Source organism: Ovis aries, chromosome 1, assembly GCF_016772045.2.
Source record: "Ovis aries strain OAR_USU_Benz2616 breed Rambouillet chromosome 1, ARS-UI_Ramb_v3.0, whole genome shotgun sequence".
Taxonomy (NCBI): Eukaryota; Metazoa; Chordata; class Mammalia; order Artiodactyla; family Bovidae; genus Ovis; species Ovis aries.
In genome coordinates this window covers 145,863,421-145,886,710 of record NC_056054.1, presented here as the reverse complement: position 1 = coordinate 145,886,710, position 23,290 = coordinate 145,863,421, and the positions used below count along the sequence as shown (strand labels likewise).

At 36.4% G+C, this 23,290-nt stretch overlaps 1 protein-coding gene across 45 annotated transcripts in view; it reads right to left on the bottom strand.

The window, feature by feature from the left end:
• Positions 1-23,290, bottom strand: part of ROBO2 (roundabout guidance receptor 2) — a 669,055-nt gene that overhangs the window by 28,772 nt on the left and 616,993 nt on the right. For 26 of the 45 annotated variants that reach the window (XM_060416320.1, XM_027978963.2, XM_060416324.1 and 23 more), the window contains 3 exons: positions 19,373-19,654; positions 13,666-13,822; positions 3,031-3,291 (listed from right to left, as the gene is read on the bottom strand). In XM_060416320.1, coding sequence (XP_060272303.1) covers positions 3,031-3,291; positions 13,666-13,822; positions 19,373-19,654 — 700 coding nt within the window. Of the gene's footprint in view, positions 1-3,030; positions 3,292-13,665; positions 13,823-18,850; positions 18,977-19,372; positions 19,655-23,290 lie in introns of all 45 variants that reach the window. The other 19 variants (XM_060416312.1, XM_042230259.1, XM_042230263.1 and 16 more) reach the window with 1 other exon arrangement.

Genomic DNA, 23,290 nt, shown 5'->3' with positions numbered 1-23,290 from the left:
TGTGCACTTCATGGGTCAATTTGAACCGAATCCTTGGAGGGGAAGCCCAGAATTATTTGAAAATATTCCTCCCGTGATGTCCCTGTGCAGCCCAGATGATGGCACTGCCATTTCAGTAGAATAAGCAGCTGTGTGAGCACATGGAACCTTCTGTCCATGAGATCCTTGGACCTCCTATATGGGGAGTCAGTGTGACATTTGGTGGCATGGTTAGACTGAATGGAAGCACACTCAGAGAGAGAAGCAGAGTCAGCTCTGAGGGTAGCTGGGACAGGTGGAGATGAACTGTTCACTCCTTCAGCAAGTAACTATGGAGCACTCACTAAGAGTGGAAAGACATCTGAGACAGCTGAGCAGTGAACAACTCAGGTGAAAACCCATGCCCTCTGAACAGTTACAGCTATGGAGCAGCTAGATACTAAGTACTATACAGGTACAAACTCACTGCTGCTGCTACTGCTAAGTCGCTTCAGTCGTGTCTGACTCTATGCGACCCCACAGACGGCAGCCCACCAGGCTCCCCCGTCCCTGGGATTCTCCAGGCAAGAACACTGGAGTGGGTTGCCATTTCCTTCTCCAGTGCATGAAAGTGAAAAGTGAAAGTGAAGTCACTCAGTTGTGTCTGACTCTTAGCGACCCCATGGACTGCAGCCTACCAGGCTCCTCCGTCCATGGGATTTTCCAGGCAAGAGTACTGGGGTGGGGTGCCATTGCCTTCTCTGATAAACTCACTACTTCTTCCAAAAACTAAGATGTGAAATAAAGAATTTGACCTTGCCCAAAGAGAACTGAAACATCTCCCCTGAACTCCTAAGAGGCAATCTCTAAGCTCTAGAATGTCCCGTCTGTAAAATGGCTTGTTTACCTGGAGGCTGGAGCCTCTTCCAGAAAGTCTAACAATTTGACCTATGATGGGGGCCTGGAGTCATACAATATCAGCCCCACCTTCAGGAAGGGTCAGAAATTGGGTCAGCCACGCAGACAGTCAACCACATCTGGGAGACAGACCTCCCAATAAAGACTGAAACTCAAGGCTCATGTGAACTTCCCTGGTTGACAATACCCCACCCATATTGTCACTCGGTGTTGCTGGGACACTATGCTTTCCACGAGTAAACTGGGAAAGGACCAAAAGGACCAACCGGACTTTGGAATTTCCTAGCTTTTTCCAATGCATTTCTTCTCTTGGCTGATTTTAATTTATATCTTTTCATTATAATAAACTATAACATTGAAAATTAGTTTTCAGTGAGTTCTGTGGCTCTTGCTAGTGAAATCTTAAACCTGGGGGTAATCTTGGGGACTCTCCCAACTTGTACATAATGTGAGAAATGAGGGTGGTCTTGGAGGGACCGCTCTCTCACTTTGTGGATGAGTCAGTTACTATGAATTATCATTGTCATTTACAAATGGAGGCCTGAAGCACAGAAGTGTTAAGCAAGTTGCCTGTTGTCACAAAGCAAGTAAGGAGTGGCAGTGATCCAACCTTGGCTGACACTAGTCAGATGCCAGACCAAGCAATCAGAATGTGGGGTGGGGGCTATACATCCAGGTTTTCAAGATGATTCCAAAATGCAGGCAGAATTGACAAGCCCTGAGCTAGAATCTGTGCTTTAAATGATTAAGCTTCAGGGTTTCATTTAATTAACCTGAAGGAAATTCTTTGGCTCTTAAAGCAGCTGGCTTCAGCTTTAATAGTGTTTTATAAAGCAGGCTGATGTAAAATAATACTTTCTAAGAGTAAATTATCTTTGACCTTTGAAAAAACATCTGATGATTGAGAAAACATTCAAGAACCTCTGGTTCTAAGAACCTATGTTTGTAATAAGCTTTAAGTGATATTCTGAGTTTTAGTATCTCTTTGTATACTTAGTTATATATTTAGAAATAAATAGTTAATCCTGAGAATAAGATTTATCTCATTATCAGCTTACCTCAGTAACTAAAACTATCGAAAAAGAAGTTAATGGTATTTTGTGAAAATTTAACTGCAAACACAGGACATAAATCAACGAGTGTGTGCATAATCAGAAGTATGTCACTGAGATAATCAGATGTCACTGAGATTTCATTTTCAAGAGTCAAACTCATATTTTACTATTTGGGAAAAGGGAGAGTAAGAAAAAAATAATTGTACAGAATTGTGAGAGTTGATCCACTATTCTTGTATTTTCATAGGATACATAAGTAGACACTCATCTATATCTTATGAAAGTTTACAAATCTATTAGGAAAACAAGGAATTTGTATCTGTAAGGTATTACTCCAAGGGCTTCCTAGGTGGAGCAAGTGATAAAGAATCTGCCTGCCAAGGCAGGAGACAGAGGAGACACAGGTTCCATCTCTAGGTTGGGAAGATCTTCTGGAGTAGGAAAAGGCAACTCACTCCAGTATTCTTGCCTGGAAAATTCCATGGACAGAAGAGCTGGTGGGCTACAGTCCATGGGTCTCAAAGAATCGGACATGACTGAGTAACTGAACAGATACACTCACAGCATATTCTAAGGGCTTTCTAGGGATGCATTTACTGTACTAATATTGTTGCTTTTTTCTGTCTCATTTAATTCAACCCAGAAAAGGTCTTTTAATAACTGACACTGACCATATGTGATCTGCAGAAGCTTACATTTACATATTCACAACCACATACAGAACTAATCATAGGCACTTTGAAGACTCTAAAAAGAGACCTTCATTATGATGCTGGAAGTGAGTTCAAGAAGAAGCTAATTGAAGCTAACTGTACATTAGAAAAGATTGTGGCGTAGCCAAAAGCACTTGAGCCTGAAATTCAGCAGATCTTGAATTCTTGCTCCAGTTCACTCTAATCAGTTGTGTGACTTTGGTCAAATTATTTAACTTTTATTCAGTCAATTTCCTTATTGAGATGATTACGGAGTTGTACCAAAGCATTTCTAACTCCAGCTGCAGAGTTCACTGAGACTCTCTAGTGAATTTAATGTTCAAGAACGTTTCTCCCCTATCTGTGTGTTGAGAGCGTGGGTCCCCTGAACTAATAAGGACAATTACCATGTTTGCTTTGCCATATCAAACTGATAGGCCCTTGTCAACTCATCCAGGTGAGCTTGCAGCATGGGCTGCATCTCTTCCCGTGGGGAGGGAGTCAGAGTTGCCGTGGACTGCTGGCCAAAGGAAATGGCAGGAGAAGAAGCCACGCCTCGGACAGGAGGTGTTGGGACACGATCATCATCTTCTTCCAGTTCATCCTCCATACCCTGGTGTAAATAAGTTTGAACTGGTAATGGTGGGCACCAGCTATCACTGTCGTAGCTGAAATTAAATGAAAAAAAGAGAACGCATTACACATAGGCATACACACACAGGCGCACCGGCACTGAATGGCATCCACAGGAACATCTAAGATGTTCTCTCAGTTTACTTCTGCCTGATTTCTAGTTGTTGGCACTACGATAGTAAATCACCTATAGGAAATCATTAGACATTATCTTAATTTCTAATCATAAGTACATCTGTTATCTCAAAATCTCAATTTATTCTTAAAAGGTGTTATTAGCTAATTGTTACCCCACAGTTACAAAAGGCAATAATTTCCCAACAAAGGTATTCACATGAAAAAAAAAAAAACTAAATTGCTAATTACGGGCAATTAATGAACTTGGTGCTTGGAGATTTAACTACTTTCTTCTCTTGTTCATCTGTGTGCACCAAAAGAATATGTCAATATTTATCTAAGAAGTTTGATAATTTTATTTACTCTTAGTCTAGGTCTATGCCAACCTTCCATTCCATGTGACATGTCAATCATTAAGACTTTGGGCTAAAAATACATTCAATAACTTTTCAACTATCCTAATTTTCTTAATCTTTTCATTAGAAACTGATGTCATGTATCTCAACATCTAAAATCTATAAAACAGAAGTTGAAAACCTAATCCCATAAAATATATATTAAAAAGAAAAATAACAATTTTTAAATACACCGTGTTTTAGGGATCCTGGCTGGGGAATATGGAAAATCAACCCAAAATGTCTTAACTGTGACACAAAACCAGTAGCATTTCTGTTTACACCTTACCCATAGTGCTATTATTTTCATAAATCAGATAGATCTCAATGTACTTTAAAAAGAACACTTAAGGGTAAAACAAGAAATTTTATTTTATACTGATATCTAATAAAAATAATATTAGATGTAACTGTTCTATAAAGTCAAACTCTAAAATATCTCCCAAGTCTATATTCTACACTTCACCTACGCCCATTAGCATAAATCAGTCTCCTTCTGATGTGAACCAGTCCATTAGATTTCCTAGCTCCTAGGGTGTCATCTTCATCCCTTCCATTCTACCTTCCATATAGGCAATTGGATTATATTTCTAAAATCTTCATTCACATCATACCTATGCTTAAATTATTCAGTAATATTGCTAATGTAAGAAAAGTTCAAGCTCATTAGTGGGGATTAGAAGACACTTCCCCATCTCATGAGTCTATTATTTTAGTTTAATTTCCCATTATTTTCCAACACCAGCCTACGCAATAATTTTTTCAAATCTCTGGGTCTGTATATAACTATTCTCAAATCATCTGACTGTGAGCTCCTGCCTCTCCTTCAAGGTTCAATTCAAATGTCTAGTTCTCTGAGCCTTCTCTGTCCCCATCATAAGGAACTGATCACAACTTGATAATACTTATACTGTGCAATCTCCATATTATACTGAAATTATTTGTTTCATGTCTCTTTTCCCCCACTATTCTGTGAGATCCTAACTCAAGAACTTCGTAATTCTCAACTTTGCATTTCTAGCACCTACTACTGTATCCAGCATATAGAAGATTATCTACATTAAAGAAATCAAAAATAGAATGAATATTACAAATGTATATATCTAGTCTAGATGTCCCTTACAAACCAGTAATTAGTAAATGTCCAGATGATTTCTGAATAGCTTTACTTGAGTGTCTTTCTACTTATCCTGTTTGAAAATGTATTTATCAAGAAACTATACATGGATGCTTTATTTATAATTGCTGAAAACCTGGAAGCAACAAAGATATCTTTCAGGAGGTGAATGAATACATAACTCATGGCATATCCAGATAGTGGAATATTATTCAGTGCTAAAAAGAAGTGTACTATTAAGCCATACACAGTAAGACATGGAAGAAAATTAAATGCATATTATCAAGTGAAAGAAGTAAATCTGAAAAGACTATATACTTTATGATTCCAACTATATGATATTTTAGAAAAAGCAAAACTATGAAGACAATAAAAACATCAGTGGTTGCCAGAGGTCAAGGGGAGGGAGGGATGAACAGACTGGGCACAAAGGATTTTTACAACCGTTAATCTATGCTGCACGATACTGCAATGATGGTATACATGCTGTTATACCTTCATCCGACTGTTCTTTGTACATCTGCACACAGGATGTACAACACCAAGAATGAACTGTAACATAAACCATGACTGCTGGGTGATAATTATGTGGCAATATAGTTTTATCAGTTTACCAAATGTACCCCTTTGGTAGGAGATGTTGATACTGGCAAAGGCTGTTAATGTATGGGGACACAGAGAATTGGAAAATTATGTATTTTTTTGCTCAGTTTTGCTGCTAAACTAAAACAGATCTAAACAATAAAGTCTATGTAAAACTCCTGAATTTATCATCCTTTTGTTTGACAATCATCTGTCAGGTAACTGGATCTTTTTACAGAGCATACAATCCAGCGGGGCAGGCTGATAAGAAGCAAATAACCAAAGATACCAAGTATTAAAGGAATAGAGCAGGGAGGTTGAAACCAGTATGGGGGTTGGGCAGGGCTATGCTGACCATCAGAAATGGAGATATTCTAAGAAACAGCTGAGTGGGCCCAGAGGAAGGGAAAATATAAAGTATTCAAAGAACTCAGTGTTCTAACCGGTAAGGATTGGCAAATAAAGAAGGTTGGTTATAGATGAGGTGGGTTGTGTTAGATCACAAAGTGCTTCATCAGCCCCGAGAAAGAGTTTGGAATTTTGTCTATGGGTGATGGACAGTCACTGAAAGGTTTTATACAGAATGTGATGACATTTTAACTCTTCAGCTTTCATCTCTTGTTGAGCGTACCTAAATAATCTTCTACCTCAATGAGCTGCAAACTGAAGACATTGTTTCAGAAGCCCTATATAGTGTGATAGGAATAGCTCTTCTGAAATGTCTTTTACATTTTAGTATCAGGCACACTTTAATGTGTTACAAATAATTTTTGTATATTAGAAAATATATTCATATATTCATATTCTCATTTCTTTGATTATATAAGTAGCAGTATGACCTGAAAAAAATAAATTGCTCTAAAATGATGGCATTAAAAAAATGTTTTATATACTGGAGATCACAGATTTCATTCAAACAAGAGAATCTGTGGTTTAAAAAGTTTCACAACCTTCTATCCCAGTACCCTGCTTATTTAACTTATATGCAGAGTACATCATGAGAAATGCCAGGCTGGATGAAGCACAAGCTGGAAACAAAATTGCCAGGAGAAATATCAATAACCTCAGATATGCAGATGACACCACACTTATGGCAGAAAGTAAAGAAGAACTAAAGAGCCTCTTGATGAAAATGAAAGATGAGAGTGAAAAGCTGCCTTAAAACTCAACATTCAGAAAACTAAGAGCATGACATCTGGTCCCATCACTTCATGGCAAATAGACGGGAAAACAATAGAAACAGTGAGAGACTTTATTTTGCGGGGCTCCCAAATCATTGCAGATGGTGACTGCAGCCATGAAATTAAAAGACGCCTGCTCCTTGGAATAAAAGCTATGACCAACCTAGACAGCATATTAAAAAGCAGAGACATTACCTTGCCAACAAAGGTCCATCTAGTCAAAGCTATGGCTTTTCCAGTAGTCATGTATAGTTGTGAGAATTGGACTATAAAGAAAGCTGAGTGCTGAAGAATTGATGCTTTCTAACTGAGGTGTTGGAGAAGACTCTTGAGAGTCCCTTGGACTGCAAGGAGATCCAACCAGTCTATCCTAAAGGAAATCAGTCCTGAATATTCATTGGAAAGACTGATGCTGAAGCTGAAACTCCAATACTTTGGCCACCTGATGCGAAGAACTGACTCATTGGAAAATACCGATGCTGGGAGGGATTGGGGGCAGGAGAAGGGGACGACAGAGGATGAGATGGTTGGATGGCATCACCAGTGCAATGGACATAATTTTGAGTAGGCTCCGGGAGTTGTGATGGACAGAGAATCCTGGCGTGCTGCAGTCCACGGGGTTGCAAAGAGTCGGACATGACTGAGTGACTGAACTGAACTGAAATGTTATATTAATTCAAACAAAAACATGTATAAGAAACCTAATTTTTTAAAAAACTGCCCATTTTCAGTAGGGAATGCTCATCCTGTTATATTTCATTAATAGTTATAATTAAATTTATTCCATAAATCTTGTTACAAAATAATACAATTTCACTCTATAAACTAGTACATGGACTTTCCTTGCTTACATAGGCTATTGCCTATGTAAGTCATACCTGTGAGGAAAGAACATTTATGTATTCAATCTTTCAAATGGAAGTAGTCAAACACCTCTTAAAATTTCCCTTCTTTATAAGTAGTAAGCCATCCTTCCAATAATTTAAAGGAAACACATATATGCAGTGAACATACATATAGAATATATGAGAAGGAATGTGTGTGTGTGTGTGTATATACATATAATATGTTCAGATAGCACAGAAAAAGTTGCACTTAGTTTTACTCCACTCAGTTATTATTATTCAAATACCTTCAAGCAAAGGAGAGCCTAACCATAGAAATGTGATTTTTATCAATATACAATTATATTACATAATGCACTAAATGACTAAAAAATATTCTAATTGCTATTCTATTTAACTAGAATGAGCATTTATCATCAATTGTTCCAAGTCTTTTCTACAAAGATATTCTATTAATAATAGACCAGGAGTGAGCAAATTCTGTCCCCCTGTGAAACATGGGCAAAACTAAGAAAAAAGCACCGATTCATCTCGGTCATTTGTGCAAGAAGTGGAAAATAGAGGGGGGTGGGGAATACAAGAAAAGTCTAGGTGAAAAGCATGAGAGAACGGGTAAAGGAAATTTGGGACACGGTGTAAATCATACAACAGGGAGAACTGGGTATCACCTCTGAGGTATTCATGTCTTAACTCATTCCAGAACAACAGATACTTAGGTTTCCTGAGGTTTCTGAAGAAGAGCAAGAAAGTAACAGATGATTCTATGAATGTTTATGAAAACCAAACATTTTTAGCTCTGTATTTAGAGTTTCTTTCACATTCATAGATGTGTATCTTACTTGAGTGATGGAAATTCAACTTTTTCTTGCAATAACATAAAAAGACTATGCAAATGATTCTAATGCCAATCCAAAGGTCTTTTGGCCAACCTTTCCTAGATAAGCTTTTGTTCTTTGACTTACTGTCAGTGAAATATGAGGCATCATATTATCTGTCTTGCCTGGTGAATAATGAGCAGGATGACAACAAATCAATGTTGCATGTGAACTAACTTGTGAAAAGGCCAGATACAAACACCAAATTACTAATAAAAATACAATGAAGTTCACCACCTAGAAAAGCCTGCCAATTTCTGATTGCTTGTAGCAAAACAAAGCATCAGTTTTCTACTGAATTACTATAGAATTCTTCCTACTATCCCATGATTGCATTAAAATACATCATACTTATAGCTAAGAATAATTACATTTTGATACATTTTGCCTAGCTGAGAGAGGCATATTGATGAGAGAGAACTTTTACCACTGTTGATATAGTATTGAATTAACCAATTATTTTCTATTTGGGCAGTGCTTTGATAACTTCTGATATTTAATATTGTGGAGGGAAAATGGCTCAAGAAAGGCTTAGAGAGAAAATGGATGTTATCTAGATTTCCCTGGTGGCGCAGTGGATAAGAAACCAACCGCCAGTGCAGGGGACAGAGGTTAGATCCCTGGCCGGGAAGGTCCCACCCACATGCCACAGAGCAACTAAGCCCCTGTGCCACAACTACCGAGCCTGAGCTCTGGAGTTCAGGAGTGGCAACTACTGCAGCCCACGCACTTGCAGACTATGCTCCCCAACAAGAGAAGCCACCTCTCTGAGAAGCGTGTGCACTGCAACAAAGAGAAGCCCTCACTTGCCGCCACTAGAGAAAGTCTGTGCAGAGCAACCAAGACCTAGCACAGCAAAAGAGAGAGAGAAAGAGGAAGAAAGAAAGAAAACTGATGATATCTAAGCTCTCAGAAACACCGTAATAAAGCAAGAGACAATCTTCTCAAGATTGTGACTATCCTGGGCTAGATATATTTCCAAAATGTATCCCTCTCCATCCTGCTGCCGTTGCCTTATTTTACTTCCTTATCATTTTCCTGGTATCTTCTATTCTGCTGCAATATCCCCTACGTTCTCTACCTGCCTTGGCCTCATGTCCTCCAATCCACCTTCTATATCCAAAGATCAGAATTCCTGTACGACATGCAAGACTTCACAACTGGCCTCATGTCACTTTCTCAGATTATCTTCTACCCTGTGCGTTTGTTTCACACTCAACAAACCTCATACAATAGCTATCAACTGCAGAAAGATATAGACAAGCAATTAGAATGCACTGTGATGAGGATTACAATAGAGAAGCTTACTTAATAATGCAACGTAAAGGAAAGGGAGGTGACCTTAACTAGAATAGGGTTGGATTGCAAAGGAGGAGTTGGAGAAATACTAAAGGAAAACTAATGGGACTATTCCTTTTTTTCCCCTCATCTTTTATTTCTACTTTTTGCCTCTGGCTAGGGAATTTTCACTCCACCTGCACAGCAAATGCTGACATTAGTAACATTTGGTTGTAGCCATTGGTTAGCAATCAATTCTGATATGGAGACTACTTTATGTTAGGGACTTTGTTGTTGTTGTTTAGTCGCTAAGTTGTGTCTTAAGTTGCAACTCTTTTGCGATCCCGTGGATTGTACTCTGTCAAATTCTTCTGTCTATGGGATTCTCCACAAGAATATTGGAATGGGTTGCCATTTCCTTCTCCAGGGGGTCTTCCCAAACCCAGAATTGAACCCGTGTCTCCTTCTTGGCAAGCAGGTTCTTTACCACTGAGCCACCAGGAAAGAACTCGTGTTAGGGACTACTATTCACTGTCTTTATCCTTTCTGCCTCTGGTTAACAGCCTGGCATCCAACAGCCACCCAACTCTGGGTACTATTATTTGTGAATAAGTGATTCAAGATTCATCTCAAAACTCAGCTTCCAGAATTGAAAGAGACACATGTACCCCAATGTTCATCGCAGCACTGTTTATAATAGCCAGGACATGGAAACAACCTAGATGTCCATCAGCAGATGAATGGATAAGAAAGCTGTGGTACATATACACAATGGAGTATTACTCAGCCGTAAAAAAGAATTCATTTGAATCAGTTCTGATGAGATGGATGAAACTGGAGCCGATTATACAGAGTGAAGCAAGCCAGAAAGAAAAACACCAATACAGTATATTAACACATATATATGGAATTTAGGAAGATGGCAATGACGACCCTGTATGCAAGACAGGAAAAGACACAGATGTGTATAACGGACTTTTGGACTCAGAGGAGAGGAGAGGTGGGATAATTTGGGAGAATGGCATTCTAACATGTATACTATCATGTAAGAATTAAATCGCCAGTCTATGTCTGACGCAGGATACAGCATGCTTGGGGCTGGTGCATGGGGATGACCCAGAGAGATGTTATGGGGAGGGAGGTGGAGGGGGGTTCATGTTTGGGAACGCATGTAAGAATTAAAGATTTTAAAATTTTAAAAATAAAAAAACTATAAAGAAAAAGAAAAAAACTCAGCTTCCACAGGCCTGCCCCAGCCTTATTTGGCATACATGATTATCCCTTTCTGTATGCAAGTTATTATTTTATACATGTGCTTAGCTAGGGCTTCTCATACTAAATTGTGCGTGTGTGATTTTTGGTTTCTACCTCCCACTACTGTGAGTTTCCTGAATCAGGGATCAGATCCTCCTTATTAACTGTGTTTTTGTTTCTTTTCTTTCATATTCCTTTTTATTTATTTTTAAATTGGTAGAAAACTGCTTTACAATTTTCTGTTTGTTTTTGCCATACAACAATGTGAATCAGTCATAATTATCTATGACACTGCTAGGTCATCACAGAGTGCCAGGCTGGGTTCCCCATGCTATTTAGCAACTTCCCATTAACTATTTCACACATGGTAGTGTATACATGTCAGTGCTACTTTCTCAATTCGGCCTACCCTCATCTTCCCCTACTGTGTCCACAAGCGCAGTCTCTACCAGGCTCATCAGTACCCTTTTTCCAGATTCCATACATATGCATTAGTATATTATATCTATTCTTCTCTTTCTGACTTACTTCACTTTGTACAAGAGGCTTTAGGTTCATCTACCTCACTGCAAGTGTTTTTGGTTTTTTCATCTCTTCTGCTTTCCTTCCTGGCACTGGGTTTAATAGTTCTTATATATTTGGAAAAAAAATGTGTGTTGAGTAAGTTCTCTATTATGAGATATTAAAACAATAAAATGAAATCTACATAGCAACATAAGAAGTACAATCGCTGAACCCTTGATTGTCAGAAATAAAAGTGATTAAAAACAGAAAGGTGACTTCTAAAGTTTTTGTTGTTTGTATTTCAAGAAAACTTTAAATCTGCATAAGTCAAATCAAGACATAAAAAATTCCATAAAAGCTTCTGTAAATTATTCAGTGTTTATATCATGAATAACAGAGTATAAATATAGAAAATATTCAAAAATATTTTTTCAGTATTATAAGATTTTCACATCAGAAAATACAAAACTGTAAATAATATAACAAGAAATCATTTCAGATATAATAATTACGATACCAAATTACTTACAAGTTTTATGTTATCTGAGTTCAAGACTTTATAAATGTTTAACAGCATTACTTTTCTCTCCTCAGTTTATCAGTTCAATTTTATTATTTTCTAACTACAGCCTTTAAAATGCATATTTATAAGCCCTGTAATAATATTTTCTTGTGAAATGCACATATCTGTTCCCTGCTCTCCTGCCCAGGAATTGTGTGACACTAACATAATTTGTTATTGATACATGTTACATAAGATCATGTACATACAAGTTTTATTCTTAAAATAGAGAAAAGGGTATGTTTTTAACTTCCTATTTCAGATGTGAACTTTTAAAAACAAGTAAAATAAAAATGATATGCTCTTATATGGGAACTGTAATCTCATGGAAGCAAATGAAGCCTTTTGGAGGGAAAGAAAGATACAGAGAAAAAATATGGAGGTATGATTATGTATGGGGTTCCCTGGTGGCAGGTTTCATCCCTGGGTCAGGAAGATCCCTTGAAGAAGGAAATATCAATGTACTCCAGGACTTTTGTCTGGGAAATCCCATGGACAGAGAAGCCTAGTGGGCTACAGTCCATGGGGGTCGCAAAAAAAACAGCTGGACATGACTTAGACACTAAACAACAAAGCTTATGTATATAGTTATATGCATGTCCATCGACCTGTGTATATAATGCAAAGATATATATGCATAGATATATGCATATATAGATATATATAATGTAACTTTTAAAAAAGGCAAATGGAATCTTTTTTAGGAAGCAAATGTGATAGAAAAATTTCTAGTTAGGAAAATTAATCTGGAAACCTCAAAGACAACAGTAGTATAAAAAGAAAAGGAGATGGAGAAAAAAATTACAAGCATGTGCACAAGATCGTTAAGCAAAACAAGAGAGAAAATAAAACCATTGTTTAAATAAACAGATATTTTAATGCCTAAGTACTTCTAAATAAAGGAAAACTTGGAAAAAAAAAACTGCCTCTATTCTCTACTTTGCAGTTTCAGTCAAAAGCAATGGGTGACCTAAGAACTATGAGGAAAACGGAGCACTTAGAATTAGGAAAGAGTATCAACATTTTTCTACCTTAAAATCAATTAACACTTCAACAGAGGAAAACAAACTAACACTTGTGAGATGTTTGGGAAAGAATAAGGAAACTGGTCACATTTAAAGACCCTTGAAGGAAATTTTCTACCTTAAAAAAGGTTTGTTACAGAGTGTGCATTGACTTGAACCTCTCTTATTGTTCAGACTCCTAAATTCCCATCAAAGCTGATGATTAAAGTTCTACACACTGGCCAGATCCCTACAATTATCCCATTGTGATGGAGCTCAACAGTGGGCTCCCTGCTATGGCCAGACATCAAGTCATTAGAGAAATGCGAGGGATGATGAAGAAGGTTATTTTAATTTCCTTTTCAGCCCTTCTCAGGAGTGCCTCTTTAGTTCACAGAGCTCTGGGTTACTTGCTTTCAAACTAACAAGCAATATTATAAATGGAGGCTGCATTATCATGATTGCAGACAATCTAAGGCACTTGATGGCCAAGGATTCGAGGTCCTCAATATGTGCCGTGTTGTATTTATCAGCTAAAAATATATAGATGCAGCAAACAATAAAAGGGGAGGGGGACAAGGAAAAGCTGGCAAGGGGGCGGGGAAAACAGTAAGAACACAGCATCAAGACAAAAATGCATGAAAGAGACAGCAGTATAGCCATGGTCACTTTGTTGGTAGATGAAACATTTTTACCCATTTTCTTGCTGTTCCACTGCATAGTGTTCCAGCTCTGTGCCGGGAAGAGGCTGGACTGGGGGAGGAGGTAGTGGAACATTGGCCCAGGTCGATCCATTGTTTTTCTGTGGTTTAGAAGAGTTTTTATTTTTCTTCTTTTTTCCACCTTTCCCACCTGAAAGTAATAATATATTTATTCAGACATACTGAATATCAGAAGAAACGGAGTACATCAGATGGGAAGATGCATTTCTGTTTTCAAAACACCACAATCAGTATGTTACAGTTGTTAAAAGCTATAAACAATGAAATGATATGATCAGGAAAACATTTTTATAAATCACTCAAAATGATATTGTTTCTTTCACAATGCATTAGTGGCAGAGCTGAATACACAAAAAACATGGATGCAGCGGCAAAAGCACATGTATTGACTTATTCACATTTGCTGCCTCCACGTTTTCATTGTTAGACGAAATAATAGGCCATAACAAATTCTTTAAAATGTCAGATTTTAGTGCGTTTATAATGCTCTTTTGCATAATCCGTCTCAGTGGAAAAAAGCAGTGTCTAAGGATACAGGCTAAACTTTTTCATTAGAATTTACTCAATTTAATTAATCCAGGAGAGTAACAGTTTTCTCTCAAAAGTAACTTATAAAAATCAATCAACTACAATCTGGAGGATACTTGTAAATCTTTCACAATGATATGTTTTATAGAATTTTTAACTAATGAATGGCACAATTATTTTTTGCATATAGTGAGTGGTTCCCAGATGTCTAAGTATAACATATCTTAAAATACCAAATATGGGGAAAATTAATGGAAATATAGTAATCAATTTCAGTATTATTATAATACAAATGAATTCATGCACAAAATATGAGCAGAAAGTAACTTGGCAGCATATGAGCCATATCTGGGATTACCAGAGCTTAATGAAATATAAAGTTTTTCATTTGTTCAATGAAGTACTTTTTACTGCTCCAAATTAAGTACATCAAGTTTCTTCCTAAATGGACCACAGCTGGATGCAGAAATGTGTACTGCTTGAGCAAAAGATACTTTAGGGGAATGTAGGTAACTTCTGTCATTCCTACGGCAGTCAATGGCTATATATATATATTTTTAAATGGTATTGACCCCTTGAACTATATCTTTCTGGAACTAAAAGTTATGAGTATCAATAGCAGGACTATCTAACAATAGAGATATCACTAGAAATTTGCCTCAACTCTATTCTTCTATCAATTAACCAGCATCAGCCAATTCAGAAAATTATGAAATTTAACAATAACTTTGAGTGCCAGAAAGCAATGAAACTGTAAACTAGATATATACCCTATTGCTAAATATGAAATTGTGTCTGTTTTCTAGGTCATGTGTACATATACACATACAGAAAAGAGCATCTCTGAAAACTAAGTGCTTTCACCCTTCCTTTCACTTTTTATCTTTGGCAGAAAAAGTATTAAGAGAAAGGAAAGCAGGTAACTTCTAGTTTGAGAATAAGAGTTGAATCTCTGGGCTTGAAACTAGTTTCTCATTTACTTGATAAGTTACTCCATAGATATCACCTCAATTTCCACACATAAAAAAGACATAAAGTGACTACTTGTTTGGGTTATTTTGAGTATTATGAGATAACATATAAAGGATTCACAATGTACAGAATGTTCAATAAATGGCAGTCATTCCCACTCTCTTCCATCTCCTCCAGCGCAGCACAAACTCAAGTCTGCCTGTTTACAAAGCCATCCTCCAGCCCCATTGAGAATCCCAGAAATAGTCCTATGCTTAGGATAAAAATAATCAACCTAATTGATTAAAGTTTGTAATTTTTGTGTTTACGGTAGGTGAGCCTTAATCCTTTGTCTCTTTGTTATTTGGTGGATAACCCACCAAAGTCATAAACAAAGATTGTATCTTTCTTGGTATTTTCAGAACTATGTCTCACTTCTTAGAAGAACAGGGTGGGTATGTATTCTTTGTAGTTTTTCCCTGTTGTACCTCTTATTCCTTATATATTTACATGCGGACCTTTTTTTTTTTTTTTCACTTTTTATAGCACTTTTAGAACTGTCATATGATCTCCACCAGACCTGAGTGACACAAATAGGGAAGTTTTTACATCTCCATTTTATAGATGGGAAAATAGAGGTTCTTTCTACATTTGTGCATATTCACATAGTAAAAGAACAAACAATTTAGAATGCAGTAGCTTTAGTGGGAATTACAATTTCTGCAGCTCTGAACCCAGCTCTGTTGAAATTCTTCTCCAAGGTCAAGAAAGCCATTACCACCTCTTACTGACAACTGACTTAAAATTGTGCTGGGGAAGCAGAGCTGGTTCACAGAGGGAATTTGTGAGGCTCTCCATCCAATGTCCACTTTCCCCTCTTTGGGGGAAATTTCTGCTTTCTCATTGTGGGTACTTTTGGTAAGACCATCGATCAGCATGCTTTGTCTTCTCTAGAAAGAGGTAAGAGGTGGGTGCTGAGCATAATAGTGCCATATGATACAAGCTAAGGAAATTAAATTCTCTGAGATCCATATCTTGAGCTAAGTGAACCCAGTTTGTTACTGTTACTTGCAACCTAAGATCCTCAAGCATTATAAGGTGAGAACTGTCTGCATTATGTATTTAGTCATCACATATTTTGATGACTTGCAGACATATTTGACCCATTTCTCTTCAAGTGAAAATGTAAATATTTGAATTTACATTTATTTATGCTGAACAAATGATTTCCATGTAAAGAAAATTGTGAAAACAGCTTATTTTCAAATTAAATTTAGTCTTTTAAAAATACTAGTATATAAAAATATTTAGTTATTACTACTGATGCTTGGAGAAGGAAATGGCAACCCACTCTGGTAATCTTGCCTGGAGACTCCCAGGGACTGAGGAGCCTGGCAGGTTACAGTGTATGGGGTTGCAAGAGTCAGACACGACTGAGTGACTAAGCACACACATACTACTGCTGCTGCTGCTGCTAAGTCGCTTCAGTCGTGTCCAACTCTTTGTGACCCCATGGACTGTAGCCTGTCAGGCTCCTCAGTCCATGGGAGTCTCCAGGAAAGAACTTTGGAGTGGGTGGCCATTTTCCTCCTCCAGTGGAATATTCCTGACCCAGGAATTGAACCTGTGTTTCCTGAAGCTCCTGCACTGCAGGCATATTCTTTACTGCTGAGCTATTGGGGAAGCCCTATTACTATTGATATTGTGCTATATATTTGTGCATATATATAAAATTATGATTACAGAGATTATTTTGAAAAAAAATTGAGTTTTATATTTTTAATGGTTGGTCTTTTTAAGAGGAGTGCTAAGAAATTATATATTGAATAAATTATTATATGAGTGCTTCAAAGAGTGAGAAATTCACTCAATTCAGGAATGTACACTTTTGTTTATTACCATGATTATTTTAAACTGGTTTCATTAACACTGTGCACAAATTTAAGAAAATCTTATGAGTCAATATCCATAGGGCAGTTTGATCTTAAATGTAAGCTTTAGGATACATATCAATGATTATAAGAATAAAAAGAACTCTAATATTAAATTCAATTTGACTAAACTAAGAAGAGAACAATCATGTCAGCCTTGTCTCTTAAAGAAAGCTTTCTATCACCAATTTAAGTAATTTTGTATTCAAATGTAGATGAAGTAGTTAATATAAATCTCAGTATATATAAATGTCACTCAAGAGATTAATGGATTCAAAAATGTAGTAAGCACTATTGTGAATCATATTCTGCTTAGAATTACTCAAAAGGTAACTTTTAAGACTCAATGGTAATCAACATATAAGAATATTTAATGATGGTTTCACAAAAGGTCTTTTACAATCCATGACTTATAGTATATAGACTTCTAAAATGTATATATTGATTGAGACTTGGCATATTTTGAATGATATAAGCCTAGAATAAATTAATTTTTAAATTACTCAGTACAATTATAGGACTCATCATAAATAAATGACAGTACAAATGACACTTCAGGTTATTCAAAAAAATACCTTTATATTACCAGGCCATTTAAATTTGTAACAGATGTTTAAAATTTTTTGGATTCTATAATATATTCAATTCTACCAATAGGTAAGGAGAGAAAATGGCTCATTTTGGAGAGAAGAGAGAACATTAACACGCTCAGACTGAAAGGTTTCTATCTCTAAGGAAAGATCATTTAGTAAATGTTACCCTAATGATATAAAAGAGTTAACTATTTATGGCCTTGATACCTCATAACCTATGACATATCTCAATACACTATAATCTTTCACTAAGTAACTGAGGTTTAAAAACTTCATAAAAACAAATAGACTATCAATAGTATAAAATAAAAGAAAATAAAGTCATGGTATCAATCAGAAATGAGCAGAGAAAGTCATCAGTCATACACAATGTATAAATTAGAATGTCTACAAGGATCTCCTCATTTTAGAGATGAGGATCCTTGGGCCAACAGATCACTGATATTCATTATGATAGGTACATATTTCTTTCCAGTAAAATGTGTTTTTCCCTACACGTGTTATTTAATGCCTGCATTATGGATTGTTAGTTCAGCTAATGCATCTTGAATATATATTAAAATTTACAGCATAAAAAATTACCAATATAAAAGACTGTTTTTTTTTAAGAAATTAAATGTAAAGAATAGTGTCCCATATTAACATTTCTGTTTAGCATGGTATCAGGATCTTACTCTAAATAATATCATCAATACATAACACAATATTTTGGAAAACTTATCCAAAAATAGGAAGTCACATCACCAGACTCTTAATATTATGAACAATTTCCAAAATCATTTGCATTCTAGTTGAATATGGTGTCCATGCCATGGAGCTGATTTTCCTATGTGATCATTTTATTGCAAAGTTCTCTTGACTCTTAAGTGGGGTTCAAGGCAGATCAAATTCACCTACTCCTTAATAATCAATATTTAATAAAATGGCATTATCTTTTAGTAAATACAACCTTGTACAATAATACATAAAGGCTGATGATGAATTTTACCCTCCTCCACCCCCCAAACTTGATTTCATTAGGATAACCTCCTACTGTCATTTGAGAGATACATGTCTGACAGTGAGTTGTGAGCCAGTACTTCTTCATGAGTGTTAGGAACACAGGTCATATGCTGGTGACAAACAAATATTTCTCCTTACTTTGATGAGACCAACCTGAGAGACTGCCACTCCTCTCTGAGCTGTTGTGAGAGCTGGTGGTGCTGAAATCCTGTGACTGGTTGTGTGGCATTCTATTAGACAATCCCTCAGCCAATCGGTAGTCAGGGATGTAAAGTAAGGCTAAGGGTTAAAGGGCAGAGGTCATAGTGGCATCATGTGATTAGTTCACAGCACAAGCCCATGCAGAACATGCAGTTAGCAATTCAGAAGCAGATGTCGTAGGACAGTGGAGGAATGTTTTGTCTATCCTGCCTAATGGAGGTCGAGATGGATTACTGATCACTATTGAATAAAGAGCTAAAAGGATGAAACCAATTGGTGTTGCTGTGTGGTGATAGCAACAGTGGTGGTGGTGGCGGGGACTGTGCAAGGTACTGAATACATGCCAGTGTATTTTTTTTAGTTTAGGTAGTGAACCTGGTGATGAATTACTAAACCGAACAACAAATACTACTTTCTATCTCATGCAAAAATGATATGAAAATAACTCTTCTGGGAAGTAAGAACTGGACTTACCATTGTTACCTTTGTTCTGATCGGGTAGAGAATAACCAAATCCCATCAGGTCTGTTTTTTGCTGAATTGAGCTTTTCCACTGTGGATCAGGCAGATCAACGGCCAATTCATGTATGCTATTGGAATGCAATATCTGTGTCGTGGCATATGGGGTAGCCTGTGTTATTTGGCTGGAACTATTGTAAGTGGTTTTGGTTGTGAAGTCAATGCTGCTATAAATGGCTCCATCTGAGAGCATCGTTGCCGTTTTATCCCCTTGGCCTGGAACTGGTGGCAGCACATCTGTGGTGAACATAGGGAAATGAAACAATTTAATGATGCACAGGAAGCCCAAAACTATCAGGACTGAAGATGAAAAATAAATGTGTCATGCCGCACGTTTGCATTTCAGCTGAGATGGGCTTCATGAGCCAATGAAGGGTAGATGATGTACAACCGTCGCCAAGCTATCAGCCTTGGTGACAGGCAGGCCTACTGCTCGTCCTTCACGTCTCACTGCTTAACACACCCTATCCCCCATTTTCTTCAACCATGAATGAGAAATTTAGTGTATTTCACTACTGAAAAAATGCTTTCAGTTGTTCATTCTGGTTTAGAATCCATGAAATTGTTAGCTCATTACAGAAGCAATGGCAAAAGTGAATCTACAAATCATGGATGAAAAGCATCTTTTTCCACTTTATCCCAAGAGACATGGAAAATAACTGCTGAAATAGATGCAAAAGTTTCCAAAATTACACTCTCCAAACTATGAGGCACTTTTTACTGAAGTTTCTACTTGCTGTTTATCTGAGTTGATTTCACAGCTCCAGAAATGGAGTGTAACTGATGGTAGCAATTTTTTTTTTTCTTGGATAACAAAGGAAGATTTTCATGAATAAGTCATTTTCACAATACAGCAGGATTTAACTACAGAAAAAGCAATCTGGGTGATCACAGAGTTTAATTTATGCTACCAAATCTTAGAAGTGGAGAATTATAGTTTCAAGTTGTAATACAGCAAGACTAAAATTAAACTTCAGGAAAAACACTGAATATCAATCAGTACATTTATCACTTTGGTGTGCTAAATTATCTTTACATGATGTTTTTAAATTTACAACTGCCACCTCTCTCCTAAGCACTTATTTTCCTTCTCAGAATGAAGACAATAGAATCTAAAAAAATACAAAAACAAACAAACAAATAAAACCCTTACTAATACTCTTTTTAATCATGTAGAATTAAAAGTGAATATATATTATGCTACTTAATAATTGATGTTCTGACAGTCACATTTCACAGGACATGAGTTCATCAACCCTCTTCATTTCATTATGGAAAATTTTCAGCTAGTTATAGTACTGTAATAATAAACCAAATGATCTCAGTAACAAAACCAGCTTATTATCACAAGGAGAAAACTGAAGTAGTTATAATATCCTAAAGCTTTTAGATTCTATGATCTCTAACAGTGCTTGAAATAAGGATTCTTGTAAAAATATTAATTTTGCTTTTGCATTTTACAAAAGCTAAAAATGATCTTCTTTAGCAACAGTAACAAGACATTTAAAATGCATTTTATACACTATAATCACACACTGTAGGTTCTTTCTGAAGGTTCTGAAGTCTGAAATTTTACAAGTATATATGTACTTTTTAAATAACTATTTAAAATAGTTAAACATGTTCATATTTATAATACTTCATCAAGTTGTGTAAGTAAGCACATTGTTTTCGGATTCAGAATTTTATAACTACTTTCTTGCCTTTCTTGTTTTTAGCTGTAAACTGATTAGGAAATTTGATGACAAAGATATATATGTTTCATTCTAAAACATCGGGTCAGTATCATTTTTATTCTCTGAGATGCTTGATATTTAATAACATATCAAAATTGTGAAAGTAGCTCCTTCACTCTAGGGAAGTTTTTTGAGTTTTGCTTCTGCCCCTGTCTTTCACTGATGAACTGGACAGATAGCCTTCTTCAACACTGACCCCAACTTCCCAACATCGTGAATATGAGGTTCTCCAAAGCTTTGGCTTTAGATTGTGAGTTGCTGCCAGTTTTTGAAATGGTTGTGTGTTCACATGTTTTAAAATGGAAAAAAAAATACAGTATGAAAATCTAATCCTTCATATTCTATGCCAACTAAAGCTATGGTTCTAGAAATAGAATCTCTCTCAGCTGGATGAAATTAGCCTTCAATTCTAAGTGCTTCTATATTGATTTGGGGGCTGCATATTTCCTTCAAATGTTATTTGCTCACTCGTACATTTTCAAAAAATAAATTGAATTATGTCCCAACATTAAAATACTAGAGGCTTATACATTACTACTTGCATGTGGGGAATTATCCTATAACATCAGATGATTTGGAACTCTGGGCCAGTCTTCCTCCCAGGAGCCTGGACTTGAATAGGTGCTGCCATCTTTAGACAGGACTTTTCATTTTCCACTCTACACAGTCCACATCCACCCCTTCTTGATACTTTAGGTTATCTGACTGGCATTTGTTAACGTTTGTGTCTGAAACTTATGATTTATAGAAACCCTTCTCTCTAATCAGAATTACTCACGATTTCATTCTTCAGTTTTCCAGCACCCTAGTTACACATGTATTTCTTTTTGCCTGGAATAATTACTTCCATGAGTGATTGTCTCCTTCACTGTATCTTAAGTTACTTGAGGGCAGAGTATCTGGGATTTATGTCTTTCCATAGTTCCTCATCTAATTCTTTTTTTAATTTTTATTTTTACTTTATTTTACTTTACAATACTGTATTGGTTTTGCCATACATTGACATGAATCCACCACGGGTGTACATGCGTTCCCAAACGTGAACCCTCCTCCCACCTCCCTCCCCATAACATCTCTCTCATCTAATGTTTTGTAAAGAGTAATTACTTAGTGAATAATTAAAGGGCATTTTTATAGTTTGTATTGTCAAAATGAATACATGTGATTATTAGTAACTTGATTATTCAAAATAGTATTTTCATTACCTTTAAGCATGCATTAATAAACATTTTTAAAGGAAAAAATGTCAGTATCCATGGTTATTCCTCTAAGTGTACTTGGTAATACAATCATACATGTGAATCCTACCTTAAGAATTGCAGAGTGGTGTAAATAAAAGAATATAGGCTTTAAAATCTGTTAGATCTGGATTCTACACATAGATCTCAAATTATTCACCTTGATAAACTTTAGTTTCTTGACCTCTAAGATAGAAATATGATTATCTATGTCTTACACTTACTACATTTATTGTGCAAAGGAAATGGAATTTGTAAAATGTCCTGTCTTTTTAGTAAATGCTTAAAATGCTTATCACACTGAAAAGAGATACAGTTAACTCTGCAAAAACTTTGTCACGGCCTTGAGAGCAACCTGTAAAATATTTTCATGTCATGAAAATGAAGTGGAAATGGAAAAAAAAAAAATCCTTGAAAATCTTCATAAGTATCCTTTGGCTAAATTAAATCGAGACATTTTAGAATGTTAATCTAATCTGCTAGAAACGGAAAAAAAAAAACCCACTTTCTCCATCTTTGTGTATTTATTTCTTGATATAAAGATAGAATGGTGTGTTATTCCAATACAAGAAAAAAGGCAGCTATTCCTTGATTGATAAAAGCTTTATGAACGGAATTTCAAAATCAGTGGGCAGGGCAGGGAGGAATGTTTTGATTTCACAATAAAACTATGCTTGGGCATATAACTATCCAAGGTAAAGTAACACCTATAATTGCAGGGCTCAGAATTCTGACACCTAGGGGAGGCAGCCACTTTCAGAGAGTCTGGGCAACTGAGAATCTAAATAGGGTGGACTGAATTACAGAGGGTAAGTAAGATGCTGAGTAGTCATACAACTTACGCGAGGGAGGGCCCCCTTTTTCAGTTAGTACTGAATACAATGCCGAGTTGTATAATA